This window comes from Drosophila mojavensis, unplaced genomic scaffold, assembly GCF_018153725.1.
Source record: "Drosophila mojavensis isolate 15081-1352.22 unplaced genomic scaffold, ASM1815372v1 contig_136, whole genome shotgun sequence".
NCBI lineage: Eukaryota > Metazoa > Arthropoda > Insecta > Diptera > Drosophilidae > Drosophila > Drosophila mojavensis.
Window position 1 is genome coordinate 23,002,501 of NW_025318667.1, and position 24,589 is coordinate 23,027,089.

The following is a 24,589-nucleotide window of genomic DNA, read 5'->3' on the forward strand; positions in this document are numbered from 1 at the left end:
TTTGCCTAAGTTCAAACTTTTGTGCTACAAAGTCATTTCTGTCAAATGGGCTAAGCAAACATATTATTTTAAGTTGACTTTCTTTTTTTTTTTTTTTTTTTTTTGGTCATCTTCTCTCACTCCCCCTCCCTCCCTCTCCCTTGACTCTCCCTGTGGGTGTGCGTGTGCGTGGGCATTATTCAAGCTTGGTTAGACATGCGTTGTTGTCGGTCAGGCGTTTAGTTACACTTTTAAGTGGCATTTGCCTATAATGCGTATACGCAACGTGGCATGAATAAAAAACACAACACAAAAAAAAAATAAACACCACAGCGTGAGTTACATTTTGTATAAGCGAAACTTGCTGAAGACTTTGCCATTCTCAATGGAGTCAGATCAAAATCTAATGCTATTTTCTCCACTCACATAATTACCTTCGTATGTTGACAAGTTTTCGTTGAGTGAGTTTTCTTCTTAGCTTGTTTTCATTTTCTCCAGATTCTCTAGATTCTCTAGATTCTTCCACTACTTTTTGCAAACATTTCGCACTGTTCTTCTCTTTCTGTCCCCATTTCCTGATTTTTCTATATCCTTTCATTCTATGTGTTTCAATATTGCTATTTCTCCCACCCCTTCTCTCTTTTTATTTCCCTCTCTCTCGCCTTCGCTGTCTCTCGCTATAGCTCTGTCTCTTTCTCTCTCTGCCTATCTCTGTCTTCCTATCTATCTTTCTATTTTTCTTTCTCTCTCTCTTTCGGTATCTCAATCACCCTCTCTCTCTCCGTCGCCCAATTCTTCTTTCTCCTTCTCAGTCACCCTTTCTCTATCTTTCTCATTCTCTTTCTTTTATTATCTCTATAGCATCTCTACATGACTTTCTCTTTCGCTCTCTCCTTCTTTCTTTCCCTGACTCAGCTGATTTTTTCTCTCTCTCTTTCTTTCTCTTTCCTTTACTTTATTTCCAATTTTTTCTACTTTCTCTTCTTTGTTCCACTCTTATTACCATTGCCTTCTTATACATGTATGTATCTGTTTCTCTCTCTCTCTCTCTTCCTAGCTCTTTAGGTACTTCTCCTATACCTACAACTTCGCATCTTTCTCTGCTATTCTCGAACTTTCGCTTTCGATTTCCTTCTCTCTGGCATGAATATGACCCAATTCTGTTATACAGCTTCGCTATTTTATGCATGATTATAACAGTCGCCACGAAACTGTTATAACTGTTATACACTGCTCTAATATGACAGCTCTTTTAGCTGTAACACATATCCGATATGACCAAAAAGTTGAATCTCACGCATTTCGCTCTGACCGCATCGCTTTCTCTCCCTTCACACACACACACACACACACACACACACATAATGTGTATATGTGTAGGGCGTCTGTCCGTTTGGCTCTTTGGCGGCGTACATGTCTATGTACATGCAATACATCACCTTTAATGGGCATTTTGTGTTAGCAGGCATTTAGCCCTAAATGCTTTGGCAACGTTACAAACAATTGAATTAAGACTGGGCCGCTGCACAATTGTGGGCAGAGCGGCGCCGCTCGCCGAGCGCGCCACCAACCATTGCTACTTTGCAATTTTGTAGCCATTTAAGGACCAGAGCCAGAACGAGAACGAGGTCCACAGTCACAGTCCACAGTCAGCCAGCCCAGCCCGTGTGCCTCTGGCTCTAGCTCTGGCCCAAGCCCATTTGTTAGTTGTGGCCTAATGTATGTGTGCGTCCGTCTCTTTCTATGCTTATCTATTTATCTCCCTGCTGCTGCTGCTGCTGCTGCTGTTGCCGTTGCTGCTGCTCTTTATGTATTGGCCAACTATATTTAGCGTTCATATACACACTCATGCATGTGTGTGTGTGTGTGTGTGTGTGTGTGCGCTTTGAATGGCTCGTTGGCGACTAAACTACTTTTTGCCTGTTCAGTGAGTTTCAATGGCCGCGCGGCATTTAATTATAAACATATCACACACACACACACACACACATTAATATTAACATCTATATATGCATATTAGACAAAAAACAACAACAACAGAGGTCTATGTTTTTATAAGCCAATTGGATCAACATGATGGCCCCAACTGAGCGAACTGCGAGCACCAACAATTTTTATTAGCAATTCGAGTCGAGCACCAATTACAGCGCACAAACACAGGCACATTTCAAAACAAACGGCTATTTATATAGTATATGCATATATATGCATATGTATATATATAAATGAAACAAATTGATAGACCTGCTCTCTTCCCGCTCTTCCCATTCATCAACTCACACTCGAGCTGTGCATATTATCGAGATGCATTTGGCTGCACAGCTCGAATCAAATAAGGCAAACCAAAAGGCATTAGGCAACAATTTCCCCTATTTAGAGCTCTTCAACTTGAAGAGAGAGCGAGCGAGAGAGAGAGAGAGACAGAGAGTTTGCTCTACAGTCATTAAATAATATGGAGTTCTCGGTATAACTTAACTCTCTTTACTTAATTGATTACAATCTGGCCTCGAGAGCGCACTCAAAACTTTGATGGTATAATTGTGATCAAGTCTCAAATTACAGAAAATGCAAATGTTAAATGTTAGACAAGTTATTATGTATGGCAGAGTGTAGCATAGAGTTTATAGAGATTATTTGATCAATGTGGACCACTGAGCTGATTGAACGTTGTCTATTAGGTAGTCTGTCTGCCTGTCTGTTTAATGCATAGATGTATAGAGGAAGAAACAGTCGTAGACCGAGACGCGACATAAAAATAATATATTTTGTATTAAAAATTAGATTGAATGCAAACGTAAGACTAGTCTAAGAATTAAGCAGTTGCTACTTGGGCCTGTGGCTTATGTATTCTCCCTTAAGCATATAAGAAAGAGTCCAAAATGGAGGCTTCATTAGGCAAACCAAAATTCCATTTTGTTGCAATTCACCTCAGTTTGCTGCAATTCCCTAACTCAACTTGGGTTCTATTGAAGCTGTATAGCTAACAAGTCTTAGGGGTTGCAATCACTCATCTTGATTCGGATCTATTAAAAGTATATAAAATATGGTATGCCGACTCTTGACCTACAAATATATCAAATATCTCGTCAGCTTTTGCTTTGTTAAGCACATCCTAAATTTATTTAGGCCCTCAAGGCCAGTGCGACCGAGTTGTGATCTAGAAATAAACCAAATTTCCCCTTCAACTTTACTGCAGCTACAGCTGAGTCTTACTCAAAGTACTGAATAATAATAATAATAAATTTAATTTACATTAATTTAAGCTCTCATTAAGTTGTTTAGGAGATAAAAGAGCCAAAAGCGCTTTTGCCATTGTGAATGCTCAGCCATTCCATGTTTATGCACATTCCAAAATATAATTCTCAAACTCCATTCCAGTTAAATAATGTAATAAATATCAAGCATAACAAGTTTAGCTATCGAAGGAAAGCCATAGAGTCGATAAATGAGCTAAAGAGCGATTACTGCGCTCTTGCAGCAGTGGCATATCGATATGCCTCGCACCGTTATGCAACACTGCTCATCAAAGCAGCTCTGCAAAACTCTTAAGCAGTTCTAACAGATAAGTCTACAAGGCAAAGCTCAACCATTCAATCAATCAATCAACCAATCAATCTCTAATACGTTCAAACTTTCGCTGCTCTCATTGCAGATGCTGTTCAAGAAGGTAATCATGCGCTCGACCGTGCTCTCCTGGGTCATCTTCGTGCTGTGCTTCATGGAGCATAAGCTGCAGATGAACGGAACGTCCTTGCCGATCGCCATATTGGGCGTCTTGGCAAGCGTGACGGTGCTCCATCTGCTGGTGCAGCATTATGGGCTGCTGCCCGAGATCCGCTGGCGAGATATGTGGCAGCTGATGTCGTTCAAGGTGATGCTGTGGATTCTCGTACAGCTGCTGGGCACGGTCGCGCTCTCGGTCCTCTGGACCCATCTGCTGGATGATGCCGACATTGGCAGCTGCCTAGATGTTTTCAAAAGCCGCCTGATGCTCGGCTGGACGCTGGCTGGCTATGTGATCTACGTGAGGAGCTGCCAATTGGCGGCGGCCATTGTGGCGCCCGAAAACGAAATGGACTTTCTGGCCGCCTGCTTCCAGTTCCTGAAAATTTAAACAACAGCCACAGCTGGAGCAACAATGGCAATGCCACAGGCAGCTGGAGTCGACCTCTGATGGCCTGAGCATCACCTTGGCCTTGGCCTGGGTCTCTACAGGGGGTGTGCTTGTCTATGCATGCATGCATGCATGTATGCATGTATGCATGTGTGTGTGCGTGTTGCCATTAAAGCGAGTAAATTGCATTTGGAAACATAAATCGCATCTAAATTCAATTAGCTGCATTAGCTGCCAGGACTCTGTCAGCTTTCAGCTGGACTGGACACTGTGTGGAAGTGGGCGGGGATGGGGGCTCGTTGTTGGCGGGGGCGTGGCCAGTCGATGCACTTGCCACATTTGTAAGCTCATTTGCCGCACAATCTCATTAACTGAGGCCAAGCGTGGCACAGCAGCAGCAGCAGCAGAGCAGCAGCAGAGCAGAGCAGCAGCAGAGCAGAGCAGCAGCAGAGCAGAGCAGCAGCAGAGCAGAGCAGAGGGAGCGCGCCCTCCATCATATCGTTAATTAGGAAGCTTTTGTAATTGAATACTCGGAACTGAACTCAACTGAGCATAAATCTAATAAGCCGTCTATTAACTATCAGCAGCCATCGAGCGAGCCAGCCGAGTGAACGATTTAAGATTTAATGTGGGCAGGAATTAAATTTGAATATCGAAAGGAGGCTGAACTAGCCACAGATCGAGCCGAAAGCTAACATGAAAATATTTGTGAAAATACTAGAAAATACTATAAAATTGAAGCTGCCTTTACTTGCATGGCCCAATTGACTTTTGGCTGCTTAACAAATTGCATTCATTAATCAGACCGAATCGAGTATCGAAACTGTGTCAAATGCGCATTAGTAAGGCAATAGATGATGGCTTGGCCCGACCTGGCCATGCATTGATTCAATGAATAACTCATGTATTCAACATATATGCATACATATATACATTTTGTATTATATACAATGCAAATGGTGAATAAATATTTGATAGATGCGTGCGGGGGGTGGAGTCGGAGGCAAATTGTTTACAAAATGGCCCCAAAAATCAATGCGTGTTCAATGCAAATGAGCGCAGAGGCAACAACAACAACAACAACAACAACAACAATAGTTTGCGCCCTGCTCGGTTGAGGCTACGAGCATGTAATTCGGCTCATTACAAAAACCAAAAAACAAACAAGAGTCCACACACACACACACACACACACATATATATAGGCTGACTGACGCACACGCACAACAAGAATAACAACTAAATTGTGACTGTGCAAACAATTAGAAAGCAGCAAACGATTTTTGGTTGCCTGACATCAATGCGACTAAGCAAACAGCTGCGGCCCGCCTCTTGCTGCCACGCCCCTCATCGTGCACGCCGTGCGCCATTTAGCTGATGTCCAGGGACACGTAACCACATGTTGGGCTGGCGGTGCCCACTCCCACTCCCACCCCCACTCCCCCTCTCTCTCACACTCCCTGTGTGTGTAAAACAGCTGCAAATTAATTAATTTCCATTTGAATGGAAAACAGCGAAATAAAAACCAAAATAAGGCATACATAAAGAAAAAAATCAACAAACAGCAGACAGAGAGAGAGAGAGAGAGAGAGAGATAGGCATTTAAATATGCATATACATAAATGCATTTGTGCTGCTGCACTTTGGCGCTGCTGCGGCGCACCCAAAAAGCGCAGCCAGTCGAACAATTCGCCAAAAGCAACAACAACAACAACAACAACAACAACAAGCAAACAAATAAACAAGCACAAAGGACAACAGGTTTACGTCCCTTTTTTATGCATTTTTATTTTAATTAATTTCTTTCTGCCACGACCAACATCAAAATTTTGAGCGACTGCCGGCGAGCGAGAAAAAAGATGAGTGAGTGAGAAAAAAAGTGTAGCATACTTTTGTGCGGCTTGATTTATTTCGCGCAAAAAGGATTGACTCGACCGTTTGAATGGGCGTATGTGTGTGCCACAGCCGCAGTGGCCTTGTGTGTGTATGTGTGTGTGTGTGTGTGGCTGACTTTGTAAATTAAGTGAGCGTAAACTTTGCGCTATTTGCGTTTGTCTGTTCGTTTGGGTTCCAGCGCTTCTGCTGCTGTCGCGCGCACCGCAACAAAATGGCCAAATTAAAAAGCAGGCAAATGTTTAATAAAGGCACACACACACGTACACACCATCACACACATACTACTGCAAATGCAATTTGACTTTTTACACAACGGCCGCTTGACATTAATGGTCAGCTCAACAGAGCTCGAATGGGCTCAGCCCATTAAGAGAGGTTTATAATCAAATTATGCATAGGTACATTAGAAATGAGTAGAGGCGAAGAACAAGAGGACAAGGGGGAGCTAAGAGAAAGGCAAAGAGAGAGCGCTTAGATTCAGTCGGTTCCCCTCCCCTCCCCCCCTCGTACTCTCACTCTCACTCTCTCTCACTCTGTCCAGCTCGACTATGCAAATTCAGCTCTTTCACTTTTTGTTGCGCATCAAAGTGAAACAAATTGAAACTAACTGTATATTTGATTGATTTATCAATCGCTCGCAGCTCTTGCACGTTTCCAAGCACCACAATTATGAGCTTCACAATTCTAAATATGTTTCAATTAAATATCAACTCAGTCGAGCAGCTGCAGCAGCGGTACGCCGCCGAGCGCCCTCATACATATTTATTGGCAGACTACTGAATTCGTTAGTGTTGCCTCTTGCTCCTGCTCCTGCTGCTCCTGCTGCCCCTGCTGAAAGCAAAGTAAAGCAAACAAAGGATGCACGAATGGAAAATGGCGCAATAGCAGACGGGATTAGGAAAGAGATGGAAGAGCGACAGGCGAGGGAGGAACTCGGATTGGAACTGGAGAGGGCGCTGGAGCTGTTGCTGTTGTTGGGGCTTCAGTTGAAAGCAACAGCTCAGCATTGTCTAATGGCTGGGATTTGTGTGTTGTTGTTGTTGTTGTTGTTGTTGTTGTTGTTGTTGTTGTTGCTCTTGTGCTTACGCGTGCTGCAGCCTTATCAGCAACCGATGACGACAATAACTTGAGCTCACACTCTGCCATATTTGTGATGGAATTAAATTCAATTTGGTATTTGCCAACTTTCTATTTGATTTGATTATCATCGTTCAATATTGCTTTTTCTAATTTGTCGCACAGCAGTCAACAAATTTCATTTATATTTGCAAGAGCAAACGCAGCTATGACTGGCTGCATTCCTGGCGCCCTGTGGCCCACATCGAATACCTTTTCGATTGCCGTCGATAGAGCACAGATTTTGTGGCTCAAGGCTCAAATGAGAGCAGATGTCCTGCTGCGCTGCAGTTGCACTGCGAAAGCAATGCCTGAGCCAATATTAAAGTATATTCTCTCTCCCCCACCCTCTCACACACTCCCCGTATCTTGATATTTGATTTGGCCAAATATTTGTCACAGAAAATATGCTTTGCTGTGCGCTTTGCTATTTTTCAATTGAGCTTGCTTTGCTTCTAATTGTCTGCTTCGTAGCGCTGATGTAATTATGGGAATATTGCAATTTATTACAATTAGCGCTGGGCGTGACGGGGGCGGTTGTCATTGGCAACATGTTCGCATAAATTAAGCACAATACAACAAAATATTAACATAATTATAAAATATGGCCAGCGTGGAGCTGAAAGAAAACACGCTTCATATTCGAGCGTAAATTACAGACAGGCGAAAATGAAATGCAAATGCAAAGCCAATAAAATATTTTATGTTGCCACAAAAACCCATATATGTGTAGGTGTGCGTGTGTGTGTGTGTGTGTGTGTGTGCTTGTGTGTGCGTATGTAATATGATTTACGTTGTGGCAAAATGAAGGCAACAGCGACAGCGACAGCAACTGCGACAGCAGCTGGCCGCAACAAATTTGCGTGTCGTAATCAAATGCGACAGTTTTGACAGGCCGCAAGGCTCATTAGACGCATTCAGCAAGTGTTCAGGTCGAGCAGAAAACATGTCATATTCTGGCAACAGCCTGAAACTGAATGCTGCGGTCTGCCAGCAAAGACATTGGCTAGATCCAGAGAGCCGAAGAGTAGGAGAGCCGGAGAGCAGGAGAGCAGGAGTCTCATCTGGTGCTGCTATCAGTGCAGCTGGCGAATTGTAAATGAATTAGTTAATCAAAGCAATTTGCAATTTGCAATTTGCAATTTGCAATCAGCATTTATTGAGCAGCTCTATATGTGCTTGAGTGCACTCGACGCCCTTTGATGCCATTTCACTTAACACTCTTGCCGGTGTCAATCAGCAGAAGCTTTGTTCCGCCGCTGCATTGACGATAGATGGTGGCAGTAAGCAGCAAGCAGCAAGCAGCAGCAGCAGCAGCAGCAGCAGCTGGAGCAGGAGCAGGAGGAGAAAAAGCGCTACATTAGCCGGCAGCTAGGGGAATTTAATTAAAAAAGCCAAAGGCAAGCCAATTTATGAGGGCGTCCCTGGCGTATGCGCGATGTGTGCTCACATGGCCTGAGTGAGCGAGTGGTGAGCGCAGGGGGAGTCGAGCTGAAAGCGGAAGAGACTTATGCGTATGCAGAGAGCAGAGCAGAGAGCAGAGCGCAAAAAGCAAAATGCGAAAATTAATGGAAAATTAATTAAGTGTCGTTTAATGTTGTCTCAATATAAACGCTTTCAACGCAGCGCAAATTAAATTGTTGTTGCTCGCACACGCTCGCTGGGCGTTGGGGCTGCACCCTCAGCCGTGCGCCTACAGAGTGCTGGTGCCTCTTTTGATTTATTGCCTTTCATGTAGCTGCTGCATTTTGAGTGAAAAGCCTGGGTAAATGCTGACGGCAGGAGCAGGAGCAGTGGCAGTGGCAGGGGGAGCGGGAGGGCTTCGGCTAGAGTTCGAAATAAGCTAGCTTGGTTGCCAGGCCAGCAAAGCTACTCCTGCTGCTGCTGCTCCTGCTGCTGCTGCTGCTGCTGCTGCTTGCGGCTAGCCACTTGAGCGTTAGCGTGGCCATAAAATTACATTTTGCAATGGGGCCACGTGGCGTATGCGCAATCTCTGCTCACTTTTCATATGCAAAGTAAATGCAATAGTGAATGCAAATAGCAATTTTCATGCGGCTTCAATTCAATCAGCAGCACATTACAAACACGTGCCCATACCCGCCCCACCATCACCACCACCACTCCCCCGTCACGACAATCCCCCCTGGAGCACTTGGTGGTTTTTCAATTTGAAAACGCAATCCCCGCCTACCCCCTTCAGCTGCCAGCGCTCACTTACCTTCTTGCAGTAATCAAGCAAATCCATTTTATCACGCAAACATGTGGCGCCCGTTGTCTTCTTGCTGAGGTCCGTTACCCAGCGCCCCTCCTCGGATAGATATTGCGGCTGATAGATTTGTCCGGCTTCGCAGAGCACGGCGATCTGTGGCTCCCAGCGCGGCGAGGCGGCCTGTAAATAATATTTGCAATGCCATGGATTAGTTGATAATACATTTTCAATCAATGCAAAATGCAATATGTCTATATGTGTGTGTGTGTGTGAGTGTGTGCAATCAAATCATGGCATATTGCTCAAATATTCATATGTGACTGGACACGGAATAGGCACGACTGCAGCTAAGCTGAGCTGAGCGGAGCGGAGCTGGGCTGGAATGGGTTAAGTGCCTATCAATGGGCAAAGACGCATTCATGTCACGTTCCTTTCCACTCGACATGGGCCACGCGCAGCCGGGCAGCTTGCACGGAGCCAGCTGTTGGCCCTGTGTGCGTTGAATTAATTGCTGGGCGAACAACTAAAATCGAGTGCTTAAACAGAAACAAAAGATGAGCCGGAAAGGTGCAACTAAACAGTGGGGCAAATGCAGCGACCAAAGTCTCCCAGTTGGCATTGAGTAACAGATTCATGCCCTGGCAGTCGCAAGACATCAGCACCGATATCAGTGCAGCAATCAGTCAGAGCCAAAACTGTCAGAAAAATATAATAGCAGCTTGGCAGCTATGGCAGCTTGCCTTTCTGTATACGGTGCGTATACCTAATGGGTGGACATAGACATTAATCATACGCCACATTGTGCAAGTGAAGCTTGACGCGCTCAGCCGTGGGCGTGGCTGAGCGATAAAAAATAATGATGCCACACACAAGGAGAGATAGATAGAGAGTGAGTGAGAGAGAAAGAGAGAATGAATACGAGTCGGATATAGCAGCAGCAGACGGCACATGTGGCAATCAAGTGAGACAACTGAACTCATTAGGCGGGTCTGGGCGGGCAGACGGACGGCATGCATGTTAACGGCAGCTAAAACCTCAACGATGTCTTAAATGGTTCATTACAGTTGCCATTGCCAGGCAGCAGGCAGCAGGAGGTAGCAGGCAGCAGGCATCACACAACCAACAGTTGGCAGTTGGCAGTTTGATGAATGGCCCGAGCTGAATTATGCATAGCAAAGCAGGCTCAATGGCTGGATTGATTGAATGATTTTTGGGGTCTGTGATGCGGATCGGCTTTCGGTTGGCCAACAGCTGATTTCGGCTCAAGTGTCGCGCTCGTCAACAGCTCTCAGCTTCACTCACGGCTCACTCTCAGCCCTCAATTAGTTGGCTCTGCTTCAGGTCTATTGATGATTTTTTTCGTGCCGAATTTGATCGCAATTCGTTTCTGGGCCGCAGCTATGGTAACAGGCGAATTAATGCACTGTCCGGCTTTGACTCTTTCAACGTATTGTTGTTGCTACTACTCCTGCTCCTGCTGCTGCTGCTGCTGAAAAATTTCCATTAGTTGGCTGGCATTGTTCGGCCTCAGCGCTGATAAGCTGCAGCTTCATGTTTCAACAAACTGAATCTTGAATGAATGCAACGCATTCGCATCTGGCTGTCATTCAAATACAGCATTCAGCATTCAGCATTCAGCATTCAGTATTCAGCATGTGCCACTGATTCACTCGCTTAGTGTCTGACAAAAAACAACAACAACAACAAAAACTCGTCAGCGAAATGCTTTCAATAAAGCGCATATGTAGAACCCGCGCTGCCATGCACACAAAGCATTGTTTGTCCAAATAAAGCTCACTGTCAATTTCCCCATTGGAACCCTCCACACACACACATATCGTATACGTATGCGATATTTATGTGTATTTGCATGGTAGTCGAGCTTCAATAGGGCATGGATTAAAGTCAATCTTGATACAAAATAACTGCGCACCAAATGAGAGCATCAAAGCTTAAATACTTTCAGCTCTTTCACCTGAAGCACTTTAGTATTTTTGATTTTTTATATTTTATTTTTTATTTTTTATTGTGCAACTTTTTGCTAAAAACTTTTCCTGATTGAAAAAGTTACATTCGGCAGGTAGCGGCAGCTGTTGATGCGCATAACGATAGTATTGAATGCACGATTAACGATAGTATTTCTCTTTTTGCAAATATAGAATAGGAATTAGAGCGAGTGGCACTCTGGCTAACTATCGATAGCCAAGAAGAGGAAGAGGCAAATCGAAGAGATGAGCATAGGAGTCGTTTAGGGAATTAAGATACAATTGAAATGATTATTATTATTATTTATTATTTATTATTTATTATTTATTATTTATTATTTATTATTTATTATTTATTATTTATTATTTATTATTTATTATTTATTATTTATTATTTATTATTTATTATTTATTATTTATTATTTATTATTTATTATTTTTTTATTTATTATTTATTATTTATTATTTATTATTTATTATTTATTATTTATTATTTATTATTTATTATTTATTATTTATTATTTATTATTTATTTTTTATTATTTATTATTTATTATTTATTATTTATTATTTATTATTTATTATTTATTATTTATTATTTATTATTTATTATTTATTATTTATTATTTATTATTTATTATTTATTATTTATTATTTATTATTTATTATTTATTATTTATTATTTATTATTTATTATTTATTATTTATTATTTATTATTTATTATTTATTATTTGTTATTTATTATTAATTATTATTATTATTATTATATATATACATATTATATAGATAATCATGAAGAATTAAGATATTATTGAAATAAAGTCTACGGCGAGTCTTGATAATTTGTACCACACTTAATCGAAAATCGCGATAAATCGAACAAAGCTCGATCCCTTTCAAAAAAATCCTTCTCGATAATTTGAATTTCCGTGTAAATCGAAAAAAAAAAAACTGATTCCATTGCCATTTCGCATTATCCGAACACAACATTACTATATATAAGCATATAGACAATTATTGCTGGATATATGAGTTCCAGTAGTGCGGTTGTATAGGGTTTCTTCAGTGTGGAATGCTTATCTACCTAACCAATTAAGTTTTTCTCATTTTCTCAGCACAACTCAAAGAATTCAAAGCAAATAAATGAAAACTTTCTTTATGACATTCAACCTTTAATGCAGCTTTCAGTTACAGCTAAATAAAAATCCAAAGTTAGCCGTAATTTTTTTGATTTGCCTTCCAAAAGTACAATAACTTTTGTTATATATTCCTGTATTCATTATTTTCACAAAGAAGCTTAATTCTGTGGCATAAATACAAATTAAGCTAACTCTTCTTGCCAAATCGACTGAGATACAAATGGGTTGCTGTTGTGAAATGTTTAGCAATCTTTTATAAATTTCAACAAAATATATGCAAAAATAATCTATATGTCCTAATTATGTTTAATTTCAGAAAAAATAAAACCTAGTCTAGCTCTAATAGTTCACAAAAATTTAATACTAATGGAGCACATGGATACCGATGTGGCTTTTCATTTTCATAGATATTATGAGAATTTAGATAGGAATTCCTCTCGTATTTATACACATACATACATACATATATATTGTACATACATGTACATACATACATACATACATATATTCTCAGCTACATTCCCTTCTATATGATTTTAAAGCGTCTCAGCTCAGCTTCTGTTTCCGTCTGGCTGCGCAGCTTAAGCTGGCGTCTGTCCTGGCTGCATGTCGACTAGGAAGAGTTTTATTCCCAGCCTTCTGCCCGGCTTGATAATCCGCAATATTCGAGCGTATTTTGTGTTGTTTTGCCGTTATCATAAGAGCACGAAAATTGAGTTGGCCAACGGTTCGTTGAGCTCGACGCTGTGGCAGCTCGCTGGGCTGGTGTCTATGCAAACTCCATTATCAAAATGCATTTGCATTAAGTTAAATAAAAGTGGCTGTTCGGCCTCTGCTGCTGCTCCTCACTCCTGCTCCCCTGCTCCCCTGCTCCCCTGCTCCCCTGCTCCCCTGCTCTCCCGCCCTTCACTAATAAATATAATAATAGCCTGCGCCTCTGGCATATGTGAGCGGCGCGTGTAACTGGAGCTTGCTCAGCTACTTGGCTCATGCGGCTATCCATCCACACACAGCAATTGCCATCGCTCATGTGTTGTTCGTCCCTGTCCCTCTCTCTCTCCTTCTTTTTCTCTCTCTCTCTCTCTCTCTCTCTCTCTCTCTCTGGCTTTCTCTGTGTGTGCTCAACTATTTCAAAAGTAATTAAGTTGGCAAAAAGGCGGAAACATGCTCGTTCTTCAGCTCAACGTCGCCTTGCCAGTGACGTGCCAGCATTTTTCCAGGCAATCTAATAATTCACAAAACAACACACTTACACACACACACACACACATATATATATATATATACAGATTTAACATTTTGCCTGCTGTTTGTATGTGAAAAATTTGTTGGCCCAAGCTTTTGGCTTGGCTTTATGTTTGTCTTTTCGACGTCATTGTTGCAATCAGCTTTGTTATTGTTGTTGCCATTGCTGCTGCTGCTGCTGCTGCTGCTGTCAACGATGACACCATAGTCTATGCCAAGCAACATGAACTGCAATTTCAGCTGCCGTTGGCTACAGAGTGAGGGGCATATTAAATAACGCCGTTGTCCGTGTTCGGACGCAATCTAGCAGAATTGAGGCAAACACTGACGCAATCAGGACAAACCTGGTCAACATATAATATGCATGCTGGAGCATACCCTGTAATCTGGCCAACATGAGCCATGAGCCATGCAGGCAGCCCAAAGAGCTGCTCGTCAAAGTTCGCATAGTTCGCGTTCCGCTTGCCATGGGCTGTTTATGAGTTTTGAGTCTTGAGCAGCGGCAATCAGCAGATGCTAATCAAAAATGATGATGTACTCGAAGTCGAGGCGAATGCTGCCAATCATCGGAAATGAGTCGGCAACAATTTGCTGCTGGCTGTTGGCAGTGCAGAGCCAAACGGTTGACGGACTCATTGCCAGGCGGCAATCCAAATCGAAATTAAACACAGGACAGAGAAAGAGAGAGAGAGAGAGAGAGAGAGAGGGGAGGGGGAGAGAGGGAGGGAGAGCGCATGCAATGCAGCGGAAACGGAAGCGGATGTTGCAACGGGGTGGCCCAGGCGCCAGAGTCAGAGCCAAAGGCAACGGCAATTGCATTTGCCAAAAGTCTACAGGCCAACATATTGTATACACACACATATATATGTATATATATATAAGTATGTGTGCTTGTATGTATGTTTGCATCATTGTATATATGTTGGCCGTCAGGTACGCCCACACCTGCTCGCTGGCTGTGAATCAAAGCCGCTTTCGCGAGCCAATAACAGGCCAACAGGGCAATCAAACGCACGCCTCGAATGCCTGCTGGACGCATGGGCGTGGCAACTGTACTGTATACAGTACGGTACGCTGCACTACGAGCACGGTACGGTACGGTTCAGCTCTGTTCAATTCAGTTCAGGTAGCCAAAAGGCAGACAGGGGCGTTGAGTGCTTTGTCAGTTGGCTGACAAACAGTCAGCCCCCTTAAACAAGCAGCTAACGTGGGCTATAGGGCATAAATCAGCATCGAATTGACAGCAGGTGCATACAAAATATATGAGTACAAGAAGAAGAGATGTTCAAAAATGCCCAGAACTTTGAGTAGCTACGGCAAAGAGAGGCAACTGGAGTCTAACTCAGCGACAGCCTCAGAGGAGCCAGAGAGTAGAGAGACTCCAATTGGATTATGTATTTACGGCGAAACTTAATACACTCGGCTGACAAAATTCCGCAAAAATGAAAAGAAATAGAATAGAAGAGACAAGAAAAGAAAAGAAAACGTGAAGTGGAAGCAAGAAATCAAATTAGTGCCAGGGATAAATTCATATCAGTTTATAATGTAGTTGGGCAAATTGATTTTCGGAATCGAATTGAAGCGGAGTCGACCTTAAATCGATCGAAATTCCATTCCATTTCAGAGACGGCGAATTTATGGCAAACGGCTCCAATGGGAATAGCAAAGTAAACTGGGCAATAAGTAGATGCTACTTATAATGCGCCACTGGCTGCGACGCCAACGCCGACGGCGACGGCTACTGCGACTGCGACTGTGACTGAGACAGTGGAACTGTGGGACTGTGGGCAGCAAGACACAATTATGTTAATGTTTACTCGACCGTAATTAACTCAAATTTATGATATTTTAATTTCGCCTGCGTGGGCGTGGCTGGCGACAGGCGACACTTGAGCGAAAGAGACGGAGCGAGCGAGCGAGCAAAAGCTGAAAACGTTTGCAGGCATAAACCCAAAACCAAAGCGAAAGAAAAATACAAAGAAATTGCGTTATAATAGCGCACGTAAAAAGTTTTTCCTCTCTCTCCTTCTCTCTCTCACTTGATCTTTCCCTCACTCCGCCCCGTTTTCCATTTCGCTCTGCAGCCGGAAACAGCGCCACAGACAAATACATTTTTAATGCGGGCGCGTTAAAAAAAGGAAAAAATACATTAAAACTTTGTGTCGCACAATGCCGAGAATCGAATGCTCTTTACAAAGTCTAGACGGGCATAGATGGGAGTAGGCCTTGTTGAAATAGTTGAAATAGCTACCACTAACAAGACACAGGCGTAAAGGTAGTAGTAGTAGTTGGGTAGGGAGTAGCAGAGGAATAATGAGTATTGGTAGCATAACTGATGGGAGTGGCATATAGAATGAATTGTAGTAATAGTAGTATAAATAGTAGTAGTATTCATAAAAATAGTAGTAGTAGGGGTTGAAGTGGCGTAACTGTAGCAGCAGTCTAGGTAGTAGTAACAGTGCACGTAGGCGTTATAGAGTGAGTAGTAGAATAAGTAGTAGTAGTAGTATAAGTGAGTAGTAACAGTAGTATAATTAAGTAGTCGTAGTAGTTGTATATGTATGTATTAGTAGTAGTATATGTAAGTATTAATAGTAGTATATGTATATATGTAGTGGTAGTCGTAGTATATGTATATATGTAGTAATAGTAGTAGTAGTATATGTATATATGTAGTAGTAGTAGTAGTAGTAGTATATGTATATATGTAGTAGTAGTAGTAGTAGTATATGTATATATGTAGTAGTAGTAGTAGTAGTATATGTATATATGTAGTAGTAGTAGTAGTAGTATTTTTATATATGTAGTAGTAGTAGTAGTAGTATATGTATATATGTAGTAGTAGTAGTAGTAGTATATGTATATATGTAGTAGTAGTAGTAGTAGCATACGTATATATGTAGAAGTAGTAGTAGTATATGTATATGTGTAGTAGTAGTAGTAGTATATGTATATATGTAGTAGTAGTAGTAGTATTTCAAGTCGCAGTAGAAGCAGAATTAGTACTAATATAAGTAATAGTAGTAGTATAATTGGCAGTAGTATGAGTAGTATAATTGACAGTAGTATGAGTAGTATAATTGACAGTAGTATGAGTAGTATAATTGACAGTAGTATGAGTAGTATAATGGACAGTAGTATGAGCAGTATTATTAGTAGTTGAGGTAGGATAATTAGCAGTAGTATAAGTAGTTGTAGTAGTATAATTAGTGGTAGTATAAGTAGTTGTAGTAGTTGAACAGGGCAGTCAAATTAATACTAATAGTTTGTGTAGTAGCTATCGTATAAGTAAGTAGTAGAAATATTTTTAGTTGTATTATTATTAATAGCAGTATTATTATCAGTATTTGTGTTATCGGTAATAGTAGTAGGTGTATTAACTGTCGAAATAGTAGTAAAATAAGATATCGTCATTGTAGTAGACGTAGTAACTGTACGAGAGCCGTATTAGTAGTAGTAGCAGCAATGGCAAAATAAGTATGAGTAATGGAAGCAAGTACTCTAGCAAGCAGCAAAATTGAGTCTAACGGTTGCTTCGCTTTTATTTCTATGCTCATTGTCTTGTTAATAAAACTTGGATATAAATTTCATCGACTCGCAATAATGGACAAATATTTATCCTTATTGATGCATCGCCAAAGTGAAGGGACTCTCCTCTTCCACTTCTCTCCCGCACACGCACACACACACACACACACACACACTCTCTATCTCTCTCTCTCTCTCTCTCTCTCTCTCTGCCTGGTAGTGCCCTACTCAGCTGGTGACAGGGACTTAATAACCTTTGCTTGGGCATGGAAAATGTGTAAAAATTGGAAAAAATGAGCCAAACATTTATTGTTGGCCAAAGTCGGCGAAGAAGCGACGCAAAGCTGGGCAAAGTGCTGCCACACGAGATGGCACGAGACGGTGAGCCTGGGAGGGCGGGAAGGGCGGGGAAGGCGGAGAGACGGTGTTGTGCATGTTAAATGCGGACAGGCATGAAAACAACACGTAGCGAATGCAAGACAAATAGTGAAAAATGGCTGAAAAAAAAAAAGAAGAAAAAACTGAAAGAAAATGAAAAAACCAAACCAAACGAAAACGAGAAAAAAATGAAAATAAAAGAAAAGAATAATGGACGAAAATGGGGCAGGCGGCAAGCGTGGGGTGTTTGTGTGTGGGCAGGAAAGGGGAGGCGGCACGCGACTCAGTTAAAAGTTTTTAAATTCTTAATGGCATACACTTGCACACCCCAACACACACACACACGCACACACAGCACAACTTATTTTGTCTGAGTAAGAAATTTGTTTGAATTGATGTTTTATCCATGTTTATTCCAACTATTCCAGATAGCCGTAAAATAGTTTAATTAAAGGCAGCAAGACCAAATCATGTCAGTTAAATACATTACTCCACACTCACAGACATGCACACGCACGCATACACACACACACACTCACACACACACACAGATACTCAAGCAGCTGTCACACACGCTGTGACTATTATTTATGAGTTTTCTACGTTTCGTTTTGTGCCTTTTGTGCATTTTTCGCTTTTTGGCATTAAATTTTATTATTTGCTGTTTTTTCTGTTTGATTTTTTTGGTTTGTTTTTCGTTTTTGTCTCTTGTTGTGCCGAGGCTCAATTTCGAGTGTCAAAGCATTCCGCAGTTGTTGTCTGTAGCCACTTGGTGACTCAGCAAAATACAGCGCAAACAAACCCACACATATACACACAGGCACACACACACACACACACACACAGGGACAAACAGGCTGCAATTGCTTGTTTGCCTCTGGCATTTGCCATAAAATTTCAGCGCTTTGCCTCTGTCCGTTTGCAGCATCGAATTTGTGGACAGAAAGAGACAGAGAGAGCTAGAGACATTCCAAACACACACACACACACACGCACACAGATTGAAAGAAGTATGCACGCTCACATACACACACGCACTCATATCGGAAATCTGCAAAATGCACTCAAAACTTGAAAAGCTTCCAAAAACTCGAAAAACAGAAACTTTGACTCTAAGTTTTCGCAAAATGCAGCCTCTGCCATCTTCAATCAGCATGTGTTTGTGTGTGTGTGTGTGTGTGCATGTCGGTGTGTGGACATGCAGGTAAGTCAGACAAGTGATTTCTTTGATGGATTCCAGCACAAACACCCACACACTCACACACTCACACACTCACGCACACAGATGCAGAGAAATTAAATTAAATTTGCCTGAAAGTATGCAACACGATTTTTTTTTCGGCAACTTTGTAACCAAACTGTGTTAGTATGAGTGCGTGTGTGTGTGTGTGTGTGTGTGTGTGTAAGCGATTGAGTGTGTGTGCAGAGTACTTCTAATTGACGCTGCAAACAGCAGTTTTAATTACATTTGCTGGCATAGCTTGAGCAGATGCAGGCGCAGCAGCAGCGGCTGCCATGATTTTTGCTCTATTTCAAGTCGTTTTCCCTCTTCTTTTTACCTCTTTTTTTTGGAATACTTTCATTTAGTTTTTGATATACTTGAGTGGTTGCTGGGCTCTCTTTTTTTTTTCTTTTTGCCATGTTAGTCGACATTAACATAATTATTTTTAGCTTGTGGCTGGATTAGAGAGCCCTGAAATGCAGTCCCATCTAATTGATTTTACATAGACAACTTGACAGCATCTACAGGTCGATTGCAGCAGCGACAGAGGCAGAGGCAGCAGCAGCAGCAGCACCAGCTCTTCAATTATCCAAGTTTTGGGCAAATCGAATTACCTTCAATTCAGTTTGTTCCATTGCTTATTTTTGTAAATGAAACAGCAGTCCTGGGCAGTCTTCGATTTCGATTCGTATTTGATTTTGACTTTCCCTTTGCTCTCTGTGGCTTTTAGCTGATTTGGGTTATGGCCCACAGCTGCTGCCCCACCATCCCTGTCATCCCTGTCATCCCCACCATTCCCGCCTTCCCCATCCTGCCGCCATCTAATCGCCGACTCCGCCGCAGTGACACAGTTCGTTATTGGTCGATTTGGCAGAGGTCACCGCGCCAAATTGCCTGTCGTTTTCCAGTTTTGTCTCATCCGTAGTGTTTCTCTCTCCCTCTCTAGTTCTCGTTCTCGTTTACCTTCTCTTTCTGCTGCCCTTTTTTTTATCTCTGGCAGAGCTTCGGGCTAATTGAGTGTGATTTGAATGCTGGAAGTGATGGCAAATGGAATTGTCCTGTACGCTTAATGGCCATCAATTCGATGATGCCGAGGCAACGTCACAAAAGTGCTAGAATAACGAGTTATCGCTCTCTTTTCGACATCTGAATCTGATTAGTTAGTCGCCCTTCCAATTCGTTACGTAAAAGCGAAATTGAATTTCAGCAGCGATAACATTGTAATCATCGAGTAATCGAATCATCCGCGCGAAGACTATCGAATGGCTACTCTCCCATGCATACATTCATACATTGTTAGCCAAGTTAGCTCAATTAGTCTTGAATGCGGGCATTGTGAAGAACTGTATCTGTATCTGTATCTGTATCTGTATCTGTATCTGTATCTGTATCTGTATCTGTATCTGTATCTGTATCTGTATCTGTATCTGTATCTGTATCTGTATCTGTATCTGTATCTGTATCTGTATCTGTATCTGTATCTGTATCTGTATCTGTATCTGTATCTGTATCTGTATCTGTATCTGTATCTGTATCTGTATCTGTATCTGTATCTGTATCTGTATCTGTATCTGTATCTGTATCTGTATCTGTATCTGTATCTGTATCTGTATCTGTATCTGTATCTGTATCTGTATCTGTATCTGTATCTGTATCTGTATCTGTATCTGTATCTGTATCTGTATCTGTATCTGTATCTGTATCTGTATCTGTATCTGTATCTGTATCTGTATCTGTATCTGTATCTGTATCTGTATCTGTATCTGTATCTGTATCTGTATCTGTATCTGTATCTGTATCTGTATCTGTATCTGTATCTGTATCTGTATCTGTATCTGTATCTGTATCTGTATCTGTATCTGTATCTGTATCTGTATCTGTATCTGTATCTGTATCTGTATCTGTATCTGTATCTGTATCTGTATCTGTAAATGTATCTGTATCTGTATCTGTATCTGTATCTGTATCTGTATCTGTATCTGTATCTGTATCTGTATCTGTATCTGTATCTGTATCTGTATCCGTAACGCCTTTTACTTATCTGCAATCAATATTTGAGTTTTTGCATTCAAATGCTTCAGCATTTGCACTCGCATCTTTTATGGTAAATGAAATTTGTATGCAAAATAAGCTGCAGCATCTATTGATGTCTCGCCTGCTCTAAATCTAAGCATTTATGGATCTGCAGCTGCATCCATATGTGTGTATATATATATATATACGTGAATCTATATATATATTTATATATATACATATATGTATTTATTTGTCTCTATCTGTATCTTTGCATCTCTTTGCTGCTTTTACATTCAATTCAATTTGTATCGGAGATTTTATCTACATTTTCATTTTGATTTATGTCTTTTAACATTTGACTGAACTCAAATATGTGGCCAGGCTTACAGCTGCAGCTCAATTTGAATGCGATACCTCTGCATCTGCATCTTCTGCTGGCTATATTAGGAGTTATATGTTTATGTATAGATGAGTGTTTGCATGTGATCTTATGACTTGTCTTCACTGTGAAAGCAATATGTCTGTGTTTAGCTTTGCTGCTGCAGCTCTAGTTGCAAATTATATTTCCAACTCTCTCTCTCTCTCTCTCTCTCTCTCTCTCTCTCTCTCTCTCTCTCTCTCTCTCTCTCTCTGTCTAACAACTCTATCGCAAAGCAGTCGATGTTCTTTGATTCACCAAGTGGATGGTGTGGGGCGCATGGACCTAAATCAAATTGAAGTTACACTATATAAACTGCAAATTAAGCGAGCGCTGCAAATTAATACTGAATCAGCAGGGCAATCAGCAAAATTACGCAACGCAAATGCGTCTGGTGCGGTTCGCAGTTGGTTATGGATCCGGTTCCGCGTGGTTCTGCCGGGGCAGCCGCGCTCCATTTGGCAATGGCAGAGCGTATAATATGGGACCACGAGCGTGACCACGTCCGCATGGGATATACATGGGCATTAATGGGCCTAAAACGTTCTGCAATGCATTAAAATAAGGCTAACAAATTTTAAGCCGGCCACAAATTGTTGGGGCTTAAAGCGTCTGCCGTCAGTCGCCTCGCCAACAGAAAAAAAGAACAACAACAACAACAAAAAGCGCTTCATAATAAATATGATTAATTTTACAGCTTTTTATCTCTGTATATACAATAGGCTGTACATATGTGTGCGTGTGTGAGTGTGTGTGTGTCTGGTACAGTTGGCCACAAAATTCTCAATTTGCATGGAATGCATTAAAGTTGGCCACGCAGCCAAATTCAAATCCACGAAATTTATTATTGCCGCAAAGTGCTGCAGCAGCCGCGCCTCCCTCTGGCGCCTCCTGCTCGCTTGTTCGGCCGAAACATTTGCGTATAATCGAATAAGAAACATGAAAAAAAAAAGAATGGACAAATTAAAAAGCCGACGAGAGCAAATGTGCTGCGTGCTCTCTCCCTCTCCCTCTCTCTCTCACTCTCTCTCTCACTCTCTCTCGCTCTGTCCGAGGCCGTCCATGACGAGGCATTGCAATTCAATTAAGTGTAAAAACTAATTAAGTGACTCTGGCATGGCCTGGCCAGAAGTATTGCCAGCGCCTGCTGCTGGCTGCTGAATGCTGCTTTTAGAGGGCTATTAGGCGCTGCCACGCCCCTACCCAATGTGTGTGCGTGTGTATGTTGTGTGCTGCATACTTTTTTGGTAAAACTTTAGCGTGCGTCAAAAATAAATTGAAACCGGAAGCAGTCACAAATACCCACACACACACACACACATGCACAGAGAGTGAGAGAGGGTGAGCGTGTGTTCGTGCGTGTTTCAAGATGGCGACTTTGACAACACTTGGGCCTAATGGCAGTCTGACAGTGTGGCAGGCAGTCTGACAGGCAAAAACTTTGCCCTGACAGCGACTAATTCTCATTCTGTAGATGCACAGTCACCCCCTAGCTGCTGCCACCCACCCCTAACCCCTACACCCCTAGCCCCTGCACCCTACCCCTATCCACCATCCATACGCCCGTACCGCCTTACGCCTTGCGCCTTACGCTTTACGTCTTCGCCCACCTCTGCGTATCCGGCGCAACCAAATCCATTTCCATACCAGTCCCGCGCCCCGGTATTTTGCTATTTCCCCAATTCCCATTTTCATTTTAATCGCACAGCGTAAGCGTAAGCCAAATGAAAAGCTTTTTCAATTTATTTTCTCGCATCTTGCCTTACCTAGCAGCAGCAGCAGCAGCAGCAGCAGCAGCAGCAGCAGCAGCAGAGAGTGTAAACCTTTGATGCTTAATCATTTGGCATGTGGCAGTCGAGTAAAGTCTCAACGCTGGCGTAGCTCAAGCTGCTGCCGCACTTAATATCCTGTATACAAACACACACACACACACACACACACACGCACACATGCACAACAATGGATGCTCTGCCTGGGATAATTTATGCTTTTTACAATATTAAAGCGGATTATTGTTGGCTCTCGAAGATTGCAGCCTGCACAGCTGCCTCCTGCTCGCTTCTTAGTGCACAAGTGCACAGTTAGTCGATGTCGCCGGATTGTCATATCGAGTGCCACTTATAACTGTAAACATAAACCTGCAACTGTGTAAGCTTAAAACGAACTTCCGATAAGCTGGCTGACGGCTTGGCTGCGTTGGCTGCGTTGTCTGCATGGCTGACTTGGCTGGCTTGGCTGGCTTGGCTGCCTTGCGCAACTACTAATTGCATTGCTCGCCACTCAGCAGAAGCTGCAGCTCTCGGCTTTAGCTGGATAATTGCACGAGTTGCCAGGAATCGGCGCTGCGGACGCGCACTGGCAGACACAAGTCATGGCAGTGGCTTTGATAAGCGTTGATTTAAGCTTTAGCCACTTCACGCTCATTATACAAACAAACAAACACACACACACACACACACATACGCATGCACGCACACACACATGCTTTGAGGTGCCCAGATGCTAGATAGAGGCAGCTAAAGGCCATGATTGATTCGAACGACGACGTGGCACAGTTTAGTACATTAAATCAGTTCGTGCCTCGGGGCTGGGCGGGGCTGGGCTGAGCCTGGCTGGCGCTGGCTTCACTGGCTACTGTAGCTTTGTAGCTTACTGTGTTGCAATTGTTTATCTGTATATGGGTGTTTCTCTCTCTCTCTCTATGTGTGTGTGTGTGTGTTTGTGTGTGTATCCGTGTTCATCTGTTTATCTGCTTTATCGTGCTGTTGCTGTTTGTGTGCGCACTTTGTTTGGTATTTCGATTTGCTTTGCTTTTCCGTTGCGCTGGCAACGTTACGTTTGCGTTTTTCTCATTATCTTGCTGAAGTGAAGTCAATGAATTACACACAAGCACATACACACACCCACAAGCACACACACACTGGCTCACACTGGAGGGAAAAAAAACGTAAGTCGACACATGGGGCGTATGCGCAATTTAGCCAACATGTTGATGACGCTGAAGGTATACGGTTAGCGGGCGCGTGGGAGCGAGATAGTGTTAGCATGCAGCTGAAACCCTTTGGCACACACACACGCAAATTTGCAAAATAGCTGCAACAGTAGCTGCCTCAGCAGAAAGGTGCCAGAACATGCGACACCACCCTAAGGTAAAGGCCACAAAACTTCTGCCATTGAATTTTGCGGTTGCATTTTCGAGCGTTCCGTGCTGGGCTGGGCTTAGCTGCCTGTGTCAGAGAGTGTCAGAGAGCTTGTTTCCCAGGCGTCTTAATTAAGTGTAGAAAGTGCACAGCCAGCAGCAGCAGCAGGAGCAGCAGCAGCAGGAGCAGCAACATCTCCAACA

General features: G+C 42.4%; 2 protein-coding genes across 13 annotated transcripts in view; one reads left to right on the top strand and one right to left on the bottom strand.

Moving 5' to 3' along the window:
• LOC6584523 overlaps nt 1-5,179 on the top strand; it is an 11,398-nt gene extending 6,219 nt beyond the window's left edge. The window contains exon 2 of the mRNA XM_002010142.4: nt 3,632-5,179. Within this exon, the coding sequence (XP_002010178.2) occupies nt 3,632-4,093 (462 nt within the window). The 3' untranslated portion in view covers nt 4,094-5,179. The remainder of the gene's footprint in view (nt 1-3,631) is intronic.
• Nucleotides 1-24,589, bottom strand: part of LOC6584522 (amyloid-beta-like protein) — a 63,941-nt gene that overhangs the window by 12,170 nt on the left and 27,182 nt on the right. For all 12 annotated transcript variants that reach the window (XM_044008158.1, XM_044008162.1, XM_044008154.1 and 9 more), the window contains one exon: nt 9,324-9,494. In XM_044008158.1, the coding sequence (XP_043864093.1) occupies nt 9,324-9,494 (171 nt within the window). The remainder of the gene's footprint in view (nt 1-9,323; nt 9,495-24,589) is intronic.